Raw genomic sequence first — 13,918 nt, 5'->3', positions numbered from 1 at the left:
TAGTCCTACATAATCTGATAATCTGATATAGTTCATAGTACTCAACATTTCCAGGTCAAGGTTTTGGCAATTAGACTAGAAATTGCACATTTTCCGAAATTTTACAAAAGTTTATGTGTGAGGTGGCACCCCTAAATCTCAATGGATTTCCTCAAAACTTTGCAAAAAAACATTTTTATGTTCATTAGAAAAAAATGGAATGCCAGCCAAACTGATATTATAAATTTAAAATTTCCCATTCAAATCTGATGCACCCTAATGTACGTATAGTACATACACAGTATTTCATCTCATCTTGTTCCTACAACTCAACACGCATATTATTACTAGCAACTTCACTCTTTCCCCCATGTTTGTGTTTTTTATTTATTTATTTCAATTTTATTCTCAAAATCATCTTTGCCAATGTTCTTCTGGTAAAATTAGGACCTATTAATCCATTATCCCATAATATTCCCATATAATAACTTTTTTTCCACAATCTTTATTTTATTGGTTTGTTTCTCCTAATATTACCATTTTGAAAAATAAAATACTAAAATGACATTAAAATAATTACATTTTTCCTCCTATTATTTGCTATTATTATTTTTTTTAATATCAGTTCTTCTTTAATATTTCAGCCAAAATAGTATTATTTTTCCTTATAATTTTATGGCTTTATTGTTATAAAATTGAATATTTTTTCTCCTTTAAATATGATTTTTTAAGCAATATTTTGACATATTCTTGTCAACTTCCAGCAGTTTTTTCATGTTCAACAACCCCCCCCCCCCCTCCCCCGATTATTCCAAGCTGTACACTGACTACTTTAGTGAAGAGACATGGTGCCATGTCTGGGAGTGTGAAGTAGCATGTACTGCATACACATGGTACACTAAAGTTGTACCGTACATTCAGCCTTTCCAGTACGATGTCTTGTGGTGTTTTGTAGATCTTTGGTCCAGTCATGCAGATCCTGAAGTTCAAGACGCTGGAGGAGGTGGTGGAGCGAGCCAACAATTCGAAATACGGCCTGGCAGCTGGCGTGTTTACAAAAGACATCGACAAGGCCAGCTACATTTCCAACGGACTCCGTGTTGGCACAGTCTGGTAGGACACGAACTCCACCGGGGTTTCAGCCAACTATAAACAGGAAGTGCTTGAAGAATAGGCACAGTTTTGTGTGGTGTGCATCACAGTGGAAGGTGAAAACCTGATCATGCTGCCCAAGGGCAAGCGTGTGATGATGCAACTGTGCTGGTCCAAGCACGGATCTCTGGGGATCGCCGTGGCTAACGTCTAAAAAAACAAACAAAAAAAACAACCACACGCCAAAAAAGCCCTTATTATGAATATTCTCATGTTTGCGGCCAGTGAATGAACGCTGTGGTATTTGTTCCCTGCAGGATCAATTGCTACGATGTGTTTGGGGCCCAGGCCCCGTTCGGAGGATACAAGGCTTCAGGGAACGGCAGAGAGATGGGAGAGTACGGCCTGGACAACTACACCGAAGTCAAAACGGTAACTGCTACCTAAATAGAACCCCTTTCCATCACCCAAGGTCATTCTTTACACCCCCCCCCCCCCCCCCCCCCCCTCCGGCCTGCGTGACATTGTGACAGAAGGAACGAAAGGATGCCACTTATATTCTAAAATATATAATTTTTATTATATTATTATATAATATATATATTATTATTATTATTTTTTTTTAATATTATTATATTTCTAAAAATGCTAAGAAGTTATACGTATATATGTAAAAAAAAAAACTACATCTCAGCTTGGTCACATTCATTCATTCATTTTCTACCGCTTTTCCTCACGAGGGTCGCGGGGGTGCTGGAGCCTATCCCAGCTGTCTTTGGGCGAGAGGCGGGGTACACCCTGGACTGGTCGCCAGCCAATCACAGGGCACATATAGACAAACAACCATTCACACTCACATTCATACCTATGGACAATTTGGAGTCGCTAATTAACCTAGCATGTTTTTGGAATGTGGGAGGAAACCGGAGTACCCGGAGAAAACCCACGCATGCACGGGGAGAACATGCAAACTCCACACAGAGAAGGCCAAGGGTGGAATTGAACCCTGGTCTCCTAGCTGTGAGGTCTGTGCGCTAACCACTCGACCGCCGTGCCACCCAGCTTGGTCACATCAAATGATTCATATCAACTTCACTCTTTGCTCTCTTTTCCTCATCTTATTTACACTTTATTCTTGTTAAAACTGCAACTTTTTCTCTGTTGAAATCACATTTTTCTCTTATTTTCACTTTCTTCTTGGAAAATGTTGTTTTTATTTCCAGCCATTGTTCTTATAATTGAGACTTTATTGCCAAAATATTTACCTTATTCCATCATATGGTAATGGTAATGGTTTAATTTCATTTGAACATGCATCAGATTACAATTGAGTGCATCACATAATCAGTTCACAGTTCCACATGTCCGAAAGGAGTAGGAAGAAGCAAAGCTTATTAAATCCTACCCCTCCATCTGGTACTTGCCGCCTACAGAGAACATACTAACTCCTTATTTCTAAAATCACAAATACTTCAACTTGCTGATATAGTTCATCTTTAAACAGCTAAAATAATGCATAAGGCTAAAAACAACCAATTAGCTAAAAATTCCAATCCAATCCAATCCAATACTTCTCTACAAGAGAGGAAGAAGCATATTAAATCCTACCCCTCCATCTGGTACTTTTACAATCACTAACTGTTACATTTGTTCACTTCCTGCTTTCCAAAATACATTGCTTTTTAAATAATGCACCTCGTACCGAAGTACATGTGACATGACATGAATTTCCCTCGTATTCTCCTTAAAATACTGTTTCTCTTTGCGTTTCACCTTTCTTCTCCCAATATTTTGACTTTATTCTTGTCAAATTTCTGCTGTATTCTCAATTTCTTTTGTTGTTTTCTTTTTTCTTTTCTTGTAAAATGATCATTTTGGAATGTTCCACAGGGCAATAAAAAAGGCCTGCAGTTTGGATGCGCCTGTGTTGACATAAGAAAAGGCAGATGTGTGTGTGTGTGTGTGTGTGTGTGTGAGATGGAGTAAATGACCTAAATTTACTTTGTGTGTGTTGCCAGGTGACTATGAGAGTACCCCAGAAGAATTCTTAAAGGTGAAGCAGCAGCAGAGTTTGATTGATGGACGCGTTGGCAATCATCCATCAATGTTTGTTGAGGGTTAGTGTTGTGCCTTTTTTTGGATAAAACCTTTTTTTGCACACACAGTTCATACACTTTTTTACCAAGTGTTATATTGTGTGCAAATGACACATTTTATAATCATAACACATCCTTCAGTTGCCATTAATAAAAAAAAGCATAAAAAACAGTATGATATTTGAGCTGTTTGTGTCCATTTGACCCCCCCACCCACCCACCCACACACACACACACACACACACACACAAAAGCCTGGGAAAGAACAGAAAGCCAAAGTCCAGAGTGAGAATGCAGTCTGATCCACTCACACAAGAATTCCTCGGCATTGCTTTGCCTTTTTTACATTTTATAGCCCAACTCAGCCAAAATGGTTTCATGGCCACAGAGGCACAGGGAGGTTTTTCAGGCAAAGATAATAATGGTTGGGGAAAAAAGGGAAGGATTTAGTGTGTGTGAACTAAAAGAACAAATACAAAGAATGACGTGAGAAAATGTACACAACATCCTACCAAATATACTGTAATATATACCATAATACAAGTGATCCGTACCACATCCGTAATATGAAATACCGTGTACAAGTACAATATAGGATATCATGCATTGAATGTGTGTGTATATATATATATACTGTATATATATCTCCTGAGTATGTATATAGTACACCTCGATGCTTTCAAAGGGTCTCTTCAGCCCTCTAGCGGTGAAGTAGGTCATTACAATAGCAAATACCTTCCATCCTAGTCTGGAAACATGATTTAAAATTGTAGATTATACACTTCAACATACATATCTTTTTATATGTTTAATTTAAAAAAGGATATTAAGAAGGTGGTAAAAAGACTTTGTATATATTGTTTCTTAATAAAAAAAATTGTAAAATTAAATTACATTTTGTCTTTATATTATATATAATATATATATATTTATATTAATGTATATATATATATGTGTGTGCGCGTATATGTGTATATATATATATATGATTTAAAATTGTAGATTACACACTTCAACATACATATCTTCTCATGTTTTTTTTTATTTAAAAAAAGGATATTAAGAAGATAGTGAAAAGGTTTTCTATATATTTCTTAATAAAAAATTATTGTAAAATTAAATGACATTTTGTCTTTATATTATATATAATATATATATATTTATATTAATGTGTATATATGTGTGTGTGCGTATATGTATGTATATATATATATATCTCCTTAGTATGTATGTATATAATACACCTCGATGCTTTCAAAGGGTCTCTTCAGCCCTCTAGCGGTGAAGTAGGTCATTACAATAGCAAATACCTTCCATCCTAGTCTGGACACATGATTTAAAATTGTAGATTACACACTTCAACATTCATATCTTCTCATGTTTTTTTATTTAAAAAAAGGATATTAAGAAGATAGTGAAAAGGTTTTCTATATATTTCTTAATAAAAAAATATTGTAAAATTAAATTACATTTTGTCTTTAAATGTTTTCATTCTTGTAAAATTGGTGAGTGGTGAGAGCAAGTAAGCAAGGCACTGTGTCGGCTAATGATAGTCGATTTATTGAAGGGGAGAGATTCACTAGAGAATATAAGACGTGAATGGAAAAACTGTCAGGATTCACACTTTTCTCTGACAGCTTCCATCCTGGTGAGACACTTCTTACACACGGTAAAGTTCTTACCCGGCTTGGTCCCATTCTCAAGTTGTAAAGCGAAAAAGGACAAGGCCGGCTCTTGGAGAAACTGTTTAGCATTGTTGATGATGCCCTGGATAGATCTGGATTCTTCTGCTGCTTTTTCCATGGACTTTTTCAGCGAGGCCAGCTTTTCTCTCAGGCGACGTGTTCTCTGACGTTCTTTCCGCAAAAGCTCGCTCTGCTTCTCGGCCGAGAGTGGCTCCACGGGTTCGGGCGATGGCGATGGCGATGGCGATGGCGACCGTGACGGGGTGCTGCATGTGGGAGAACTAACAGGCGGGCTGTCTGTCTCCGGCTTACTGTATGTGTGTTCATCCAGGACAGGGGACGTACCTGCCGTGACTGGAAGGAAAGAAAGAAAGATCGAACATCAACTCTTGACATCAGAGGCGGGAACCGTTGGACCTACGAGACTGGGTGAGTATTCCGTCTGGAGCTGCGTTTCAACTCCCGTTGTACACAATTGTTTCCCCAAATTAAGCATTTTCAAGCATAAAAATGGCCTTTAAGACCAGCATTCAACTAGTGAATATAGAATTAGGGTGGCATGGCGGTCCAGTGGTTAGCGCGCAGACCTCACAGCTAGGAGACCAGGGTTCAATTCCACCCTCGGCCATCTCTGTGTGGAGTTTGCATGTTCTCCCCGCGCATGCGTGGGTTTTCTCCGGGTACTCCGGTTTCCTCCCACATTCCAAAAACATGCTAGGTTAATTAGCGACTCCAAATTGTCCATAGGTATGAATGTGAGTGTGAATGGTTGTTTGTCTGTATGTGCCCTGTGATTGGCTGGCCACCAGTCCAGGGTGTACCCCGCCTCTCGCCTGAAGTCAGCTGGGATAGGCTCCAGCACCCTCGCGACCCTCGTGAGGATAAGTGGTAGAAAATGAATGAATGAATATGAGTGTAAAGGTGACTATAGGGGTGTTATTTCCATGTCTAGAGGGCTCCAGTGTTATAAAAGTGTATTTTGAGGGTTGTTAACAGGTTTTCTATGACCTAACTACAAAAATACCAAATTTATGATAAAAGACTCGTACTAAGGACTCATACTGTGCGGAAATTACTCATCAAGGTCTGGTCTGGTCATTTAGAATGTCGTAAACAGATTTTCCATGTCTTCCTTAACCTTATATTGGGAAATAGGAGTGTAAAGTTGACTATAGGGGTGTTATTTCTTGTCTAGATGTCTCTAATAATGTCAAAAACATATTTTAGAAAATAGTAAACAGGTTTTCTATCCCTTATTTACTCTTTTATGTCTACTGTATTGAGTAATAGAAGTGTAAAGCTGACTATAGGGGTGTTATTTCTTGTCTACATGTCTCTAATAATGTCAAAAACATATTTTAGAAGGTCGTAAACAGGTTTTCTATCCCTTATTTACTCTTTTATGTCTACTGTATTGAGTAATAGGAGTGTAAAGCTGACTATAGGGGTGTTATTTCTTGCCTAGATGTCTCTAATAATGTCCAAAACATATTTTAGAAGGTCGTAAACAGGTTTTCTATCCCTTATTTACTCTTTTATGTCTACTGTATTGAGTAATAGGAGTGTAAAGCTGACTATAGGGGTGTTATTTCTTGCCTAGATGTCTCTAATAATGTCAAAAACATATTTTAGAAGGTCGTAAACAGGTTTTCTATCCCTTATTTACTCTTTTATGTCTACTGTATTGAGTAATAGGAGTGTAAAGCTGACTATAGGGGTGTTATTTCTTGCCTAGATGTCTCTAATAATGTCAAAAACATATTTTAGAAGGTCGTAAACAGGTTTTCTATCCCTTATTTACTCTTTTATGTCTACTGTATCGAGTAATAGGAGTGTAAAGCTGACTATAGGGGTGTTATTTCTTGTCTAGATGTCTATGAGACCTGCACAGCAAATTTCTAGAGTTGAAAAATCTTGAGTTAAAGTAAAAAAGAGTGAAAGAGTTGAATTTTTGGAGTTGTTTTTTTAACCCTGACTACCACATGTGTTAAGGACTACTACCAGGCAGTGTCATTTTTTGGAGTTGATTTCATGGGTGTTCAGGGACCTGCACTGACACACCCGCGGAGTTGGTGAGTAACTGTTTTTTTTGTATTACCCGCGTTACTTAGCATTAGCTAATCACCTTTCTGTTCATTATTTCATCATTCACCGTTCCTGAAAATGTTTATTGTTCTTCAGTCTGTGTCTGCTTGTCGAAAACGGTAAGGAAAGAAACAATTCCAAGTAGCGCCAACACGGTTATGCGAAAAAGCTTTCTTTTTATAAGTCAGGGTTAGATAGGCTTTATCATACAATGTTTTTTTTTATATTTCTGTCGTAAAAAATGTGTTTAACTGTGAAACAGCGGAGACAGGGGGCGGCACGGCAGACCAGGGTTCAATTCCACCCTCGGCCATCTCTGTGTGGAGTTTGCATGTTCTCCCCGTGGATGCGTGGGTTTTCTCCGGGTACTCCGGTTTCCTCCCACATTCCAAAAACATGCTAGGTTAATTGGTGACTCCAAATTGTCCATAGGTATGAATGTGAGTGTGAATGGTTGTTTGTCTATATGTGCCCTGTGATTGGCTGGCCACCAGTCCAGGGTGTACCAAAGACATCTATGTGCGTTTACACAGTAAGAAACTTTCCCAAATGGCCAAAAGGTGTACACCGACCCTTCTGCTGCTTTGCTGCTGCGTCCGTGCTGGAGTCGCCAGCAGCCTGCTTCCTCTTCCTGGGACCACGTCGTGTTGATTCGGACTTGGGAGGATCGGGAAACTGAAAGACGTTCGGAACGGCGTTCCAGTTCAGCCTGTTCTTCACTTGCCGGTTGGAGAACTGGTCCTCGGTGAAGTGTTCTGCGCACAAGTGGCAGTTAGTGGAGATGTAGCATGTGGTCCGACTCAGCAGGTCTGTTCTTCTGGCGCTTACAACCCATTGCCGACATCTGACAGTGTTTTAAACATGAAGAAAATGGAAACAAATATTTAACTGAATCTGGATTTGCACATTCGACGCAGAAAACAAATGTTTTACTCCCAAAAAGCTTAAAAATGCACTAACATTTCAGACATGGCATCAAAGCTATCACCAATTGACTATTAGGAACACACATGGCATCATTAATTACCTGTACAGTAATCTTGTTATAATTGACTCGCGGTATTTACACAAAGCTACATTTACTTCCATAATACCATTAATCATCATTACTCACACAACAAAGATAGACTATATGGAACTACACTTTGAGTACATGCACACTTGGCGTCTTGACCACTATCTCGTTTGTTTATAACTACCAGTGTCATCAGTCTACAGCGCATTTATGACACATACCTGTCTTTGTTTCTGGGAAACTTGAAAAATGACAAATCTGGTCTTTTCAATCTTCGATTTCTACAATTTATTGCCGAACAATGTGCCGAGCACATCTTCGAAGTGAAGTGTACAGGGGTGCTGCCTACCAAAATGGCGGCGAAGCTCGCGCTCCCCAACTGTCGTCATCGTAGCGGAAAGGGAGGGACTAAGACCGCTTAGGATGGCAGATATAAAAAACCTGATATAAAAAAACTCAGCAAAACAAAAAACACAATAATAAAATAAAAATGAAAATGAATAAACTATTGCGGTGTCATTTCCGGTTAGTACGCGACCACTGCATTGGACAGTGCTGAAACATTCACGAAGGTGACTACTCCAGTCCAGCAGATGGCAGTAATGTAAATTCATCGTACAGAAGGCGGACATTTTGCCACGGCAAACTGGAAGCTAATGGCCAAAAGCCTGTAAATGGCTCGATTTTTCCGTAATTGATAGTTTTCCCTCGACCCTCCAATAGTATTGAAATATTGTACTTTTAGAAGACGAAAATACCAATGAGTTGTATAGTTCTAGCGCCATGCTAACTGTACGATTGCAAGGACGACTGCTACCTATTTAGCTAATGCTAACGGTACTGTTTTTAAAGCCTCGCTTTAAACTACATGAATTGATTGCTATGGTGACAATAGTGCTACTCCGATAAACACCAATCGTAGTGTCCTAATGTCATAAAAAGGAAATTGGATGCATTCCCATTTGTAGCAGTGCTGTAAAATTTTGAAATTTGGAAAATCAAGTCTATGATTAATTCTCTCTGATAAATCATGACTTGAATTTTAATTCCATACCTCATTCACATCTCTACCCCAAATATTAAAGACGTTAGATCAGTACAGCAGCCAGTGTTGCCAACTTTACAGTAAGGAAAATAACTATTGGGTGTCGAGAAGACTCCAGGTGATGTCATCATCTAATTTGCATATCACTTGCAAATGATGTATGCTGTAGGAAAAAACATAACCCCTAGGAGAGGCAAAAAAGTCAATAAAATAATTTAATTAACTTTAGAATTGTTAATTAATAGTTTATTCATTTAAAATTGGCCATAATTTCCTAAAAATAAAATTAATAAAATAAATAAAATTTTAATATATTATCTCAGCCAGAGCCTATCAAAGTTCTCCCATCAGTCAGCTGATCAAGTCAGCTGGGATCATGAGAAACATAGTAATATAGTAGGCTTATTAATTATTTTGTGAGCTAATCCTTTATTTTTCTAATAAGTAGTAGAACTAGACCAACAATAAGATGTAAACACGCCTCCGCTTTTATCTAGGCCAGGGGTCTCAAACTCAATTTACCTGGGGGCCGCTGGAGCTAGGGTCTGGGCAAGGCTGGGCTGCATCAGGTTTTCAAAAAAAAAAACTGCATTTATTAAAAACAGAAAAATGAATAAACTTTGCTTTGGTTCCGATTTTCTACAAGAAAAGCTCTGATAAAACATTCCACTGTTCTCAAATATCTTAATTTTTATTTTTCTGCACAAAATAAGATGAAAAATAAATAAACAAATCAAGAATAAAGAAAATCAATCAATCAGTAATAAATAAATATAATAATAATAATAATAATAAAACGGCAAATAATAAAAACTTAAGAAACCACATATAGTTGGTGGGTAGACAAATGATTTTTTTCAGATTAAAATGAACAAAGCATTATTAGAGCCCTGTAGACATGACAAAACACGACTATAGTCACATTTATACTCTTTTTATTTACAACATATTGCGCAACTGCAGGGTCTTGAGACACATGCTAACTCGCAAACTAGAGAGCTAGCGACCTAAACGGTAGCCTTGAAGTTATTTCCTTTAAACTTAAATAGCCAAAAACTTACCACTTCCACACGGATAGGGAGGATAACTATTAACAGTTATTTAACCTTTAACATGAACATGAATCAAACGTAATAATTTTTTCTGGGTACATGATACCATACAGCATCCGAATCAAACTTACCTAAATGGTAGCCTTCAAGTTATTTCCTTTAAACTTAAATAGCCAAAAACTTACCACTTCCACACGGATAGGGAGGATAACTATTAACAGTTATTTAACCTTTAACTTGAACATTAATCAAACGTAATATTTTTTTCTGGGTACATGATACCAAGCAGGGGTGCTCACACTTTTTCAGCATGCGAGCTACTTTTAAAATGACCGAGTCAAAATGATCTACCCACTACAAAAATGCAAAACATCTATTTATTTTCAAATGTATTGAGGATTATTTGTACGTACAATGTATGTTGATGTACCTTATATAACCAAATGAGCCAATATTGCAAAACACACATAATTAACTATTAACATTTTTTGTAATTACCTGAGTTTACTTTGATGACTTGCACTGAATTGAACCAGCCAGGGATGCATAGTCCGGACAGTAGCTGCTGATAGCCAGCCTCAAGCACACTTCCAAATGTTCATCAGTCATGGTGGAACGGTATTTGGACTTAATGATCTTCATGTAAGAAAAGGCTGACTCACATAAATAAGTGGAGCCGAATAATGCAGTCAAAGAGATGTTGGGGTACTTTTCCTCCGTGAGTAAGTTCCAGAACTGTCCATGAGCTCTCGACTTCAGCTCAATGTCGGTTTGCAGAGTCAAAATCTCATCTTCCACTCCAGAAGAGTTCATGTGAAACAGTGATGCAATGTTTGATGCGAGTGAATCAACCTCAACATCTTCCTGAAAAGGATACACTGTAACAAATGTTCCTGTTAAATTACAGTACACTACTGGCAGCTAGAGTTGCCAGCTTCAAACTGTTATTCTACAGCAGGGGTGCTCATTAAGTCGATCGCGAGCTACCGGTCGATCGCGGAGGTGGTACTGGTCGATCGCTGGTCGATCGCGGCGTGACATTAAAAAAATATCATCCTAGCATCAATGCCGTCACTTGATTGATATACAGGGCAGCCATTCAGATGACAACTGAATGTTGCCCTTCGGGCGACCAATCAAATCAAACAACGTCTCTAAGTGCAGCAGAACTTACGATGTCAGCCTATCATCCATCCCCGTTACTTGATTGACATACAGGACAACCAGTCAGATGACAACTGAATTTTGACCTTTAGGTCACCGCTCATGCGTAAACAACGATGCAAAGTGCTAAGCTAGTCGGCGAATTGCGTTAGATTTGAAGCCCTCGCTAAAGTTTATGGTCACTAAAATGAGTGAAGGAGCTGGACCAAGTAAAAAGGCAAAAACTGGACCAAGTAAAAAGGCAAAAAACATATGACTTCCATACGGATATGGAATATTATACGGATATTATGATACGGATATTATCCATGACTGATAAACATTTGGAAGTGTGCTTGAGGCTGGCTATCAGCAGCTACTGTCCGGACTATGCATCCCTGGCTGGTTCAATTCAGTGCAAGTCATCAAAGTAAACTCAGGTAATTACAAAAAATGTTAATAGTTAATTATGTGTGTTTTGCAATATTGGCTCATTTGGTTATGTAAGGTACATCAACATACATTGTACGTACAAATAATCCTCAATACATTTGAAAATAAATAGATGTTTTGCATTTTTGTAGTGGGTAGATCATTTTGACTCGGTCATTTTAAAAGTAGCTCGCATGCTGAAAAAGTGTGCTACTGTGATCCACAACAACAGTTAATTACCGTAAAAGTATTACAGTACTGTGCTGTAGAGAATTACAGTATTATACTGTTATTTTATAGTTCCTACATTATTGTTAATTAACAACCTACTACTGTAAAATTACACTAACAATTTTCCTGTTAAATTACAGTACACTACTGGCAGCTAGAGTTGCCAGCTTCAAACTGTTATTCTACAGTGTGCTACTGTGATCTACAACAACTGTTTATTACTGTAAAAGTATTATAGTACTGTGCTCTTTGGTCACCATTATACTGTTTACAGTTCCTATATTATTCTCATTAGTTAACAACGTATTACTATAAAGTTATGTTAAATACTGCAGAATGTGATCTTTACAGGGACCTAAATGTGACCCAGAAATAATAATAATAATAATAATAATATATGAAATAATACATGACAATAGCTACCACGGAAATGGCTCAGACAAGAGATGCCATTACAACATTAGGCATTTATTAAAGTTGAACATTTTCAGTATCCATAAAATCCATACAAAACACTGTTAATTAGTAACACTGTAACTATGCCAAGAGATGGCAAAAAAAAAACTATGTACACGTAACTTCACGTAACTGTTGTGTAACTTCATTACACAACAAACAATAACAACAAAACATACACACACAACAGGTTCTCACCGAGACATGGACTGAGCTATACTTATTAAATAAAGCCCCACTCAAAGTCCATCAAATTTTTTTAGGAGCGTGGCCACATGACAATTGACTGTTGTTGCCTTTTTGTGGACCAGCTTCCCTGTCTTCTTGGACAGCACCTTCCCCTGGCCGGTCTTGCTTCCCCTCTCGGGATTGATACCAATGAGGCGCTGTTGTGGAAAAAATGTCTATCATCCTAAGTAGGATAGAGAATGCCTGAAATAAATACATAGCTCTGGCAGTTTTTATTACCTTTGCAAAACAAAGGGGTCAGACAACACACAGTATGCATGGCGGTCTGTAGGTGTCTCGCCAAGAGTGGTCTCTTGGCGGGAACTTTTATACTCCGTAGCATGCAAATGAATTACATTACAAGAGAAAAGAGACATTCTTGTCACTCCCCCGATGCCACCCTCATGTATGGGGGTTAGTCTACACACCCAATCTTCTGGCACGGTTTGTCACACCCATGCGAGAGAACCTCCTAGACCAGAGGTCGGGAACCTTTTTGGCTAAGAGAGCCATGAAGACCAGATATTTTAAAATGTGTATCTGTGAGAGCCATATACATTTTTTTAAACATTGAATGCAATAAAATGTGTGCATTTTTATGTAAGACCAACAGTTTTAGATATAATGGGCTCTAATTACGTAGACCAGGCACACTACCCCACGCCAAGGGGGTGTGGCCAGCACACTTTTGTGAGCAGCGCAGTGTCCAATAATAAATCAAATACTTGCTGCCATTAATGCAACTTCTGCTGCTGCATGGTTTTGCACCGTACTCCGTATATTTCATTCTTTTGGCCATCTTTGCCAGAAGGCTTGGTTCTGCAGCTTTAGCTAGGTGACTATTTGACTAAAGGAGGAAAGTTTACATTTACATCTTAATGACCGAGGTACACGACCGCATTACCCAGTAATAATCGAGTTTTGGTGTTTGACCTGGAAAATATCATCAGGAAAGATAGATATGGTCGGCCGTATTGCAGTAGAAAATAGATGGACGGATTAAAATGCATAAGAAAGTTGTTGATTTTTAATATTTTTAACAGTGATTTCTGTGATGTTTACTTTAAAATGTTAGCAAAAATACATTTTTATTGTGGTAAGAAATGCTTGAGAGCCAGATACAGTCATCAAAAGAGCCCTACCTGGCTCCCGAGCCATAGGTTCCCTACCTCTGTCCTAGGGTCAACCATTTGGTGGGACCTCTTGATGTCCCCTGTCCCATGAAGGTAGAGCGTTGATCAAAGAATGACCTCCTCCGACACTGCCCCGACACTGTCCCTAACCCCAGGTTACAGATAGCCTCCTGCTGTGCCGCCATCTTTGAAGGGACAGCAGGATGTGCTCGGATGCAAATGTTGAAGCTCTACAAAAGGCCTTAA

At 38.4% G+C, this 13,918-nt stretch overlaps 2 protein-coding genes across 4 annotated transcripts in view; one reads left to right on the top strand and one right to left on the bottom strand.

Moving 5' to 3' along the window:
• Positions 1-3,342, top strand: part of LOC131105183 (aldehyde dehydrogenase, mitochondrial-like) — a 35,715-nt gene extending 32,373 nt beyond the window's left edge. The window contains exons 11-13 of the mRNA XM_058053047.1: positions 935-1,092; positions 1,389-1,503; positions 3,090-3,342. Coding sequence (XP_057909030.1) covers positions 935-1,092; positions 1,389-1,503; positions 3,090-3,122 — 306 coding nt within the window. The 3' untranslated portion in view covers positions 3,123-3,342. The remainder of the gene's footprint in view (positions 1-934; positions 1,093-1,388; positions 1,504-3,089) is intronic.
• Positions 3,343-4,668: 1,326 nt separating this feature from the next.
• Positions 4,669-8,444, bottom strand: LOC131105188 (THAP domain-containing protein 1-like). 3 transcript variants are annotated; one of them, XM_058053053.1, is made up of 3 exons: positions 8,302-8,444; positions 7,510-7,692; positions 4,669-5,206 (listed from the first exon to the last, which is right to left on the bottom strand). In XM_058053053.1, exons 1-3 carry the CDS (start codon positions 8,339-8,341, stop codon positions 4,779-4,781), a joined length of 651 nt encoding a protein of 216 aa, XP_057909036.1. In that variant the 5' UTR covers positions 8,342-8,444; the 3' UTR covers positions 4,669-4,778. The 3 variants fall into 3 exon arrangements, 2 of the variants coding, with proteins under 2 accessions (XP_057909036.1, XP_057909037.1); XM_058053054.1 differs by having other exon boundaries at positions 4,672-5,206; positions 7,510-7,781; positions 8,174-8,315; XR_009119893.1 differs by lacking the exon at positions 4,669-5,206 and having other exon boundaries at positions 7,547-7,692; positions 8,174-8,322.
• Positions 8,445-13,918: the final 5,474 nt, after the last annotated feature.

Source organism: Doryrhamphus excisus, chromosome 17 (assembly GCF_030265055.1).
Source record: "Doryrhamphus excisus isolate RoL2022-K1 chromosome 17, RoL_Dexc_1.0, whole genome shotgun sequence".
Taxonomy (NCBI): Eukaryota; Metazoa; Chordata; class Actinopteri; order Syngnathiformes; family Syngnathidae; genus Doryrhamphus; species Doryrhamphus excisus.
The sequence above is the reverse complement of the archived record's forward strand: the minus strand, read 5'-3'. Positions and strand labels throughout refer to the sequence as shown.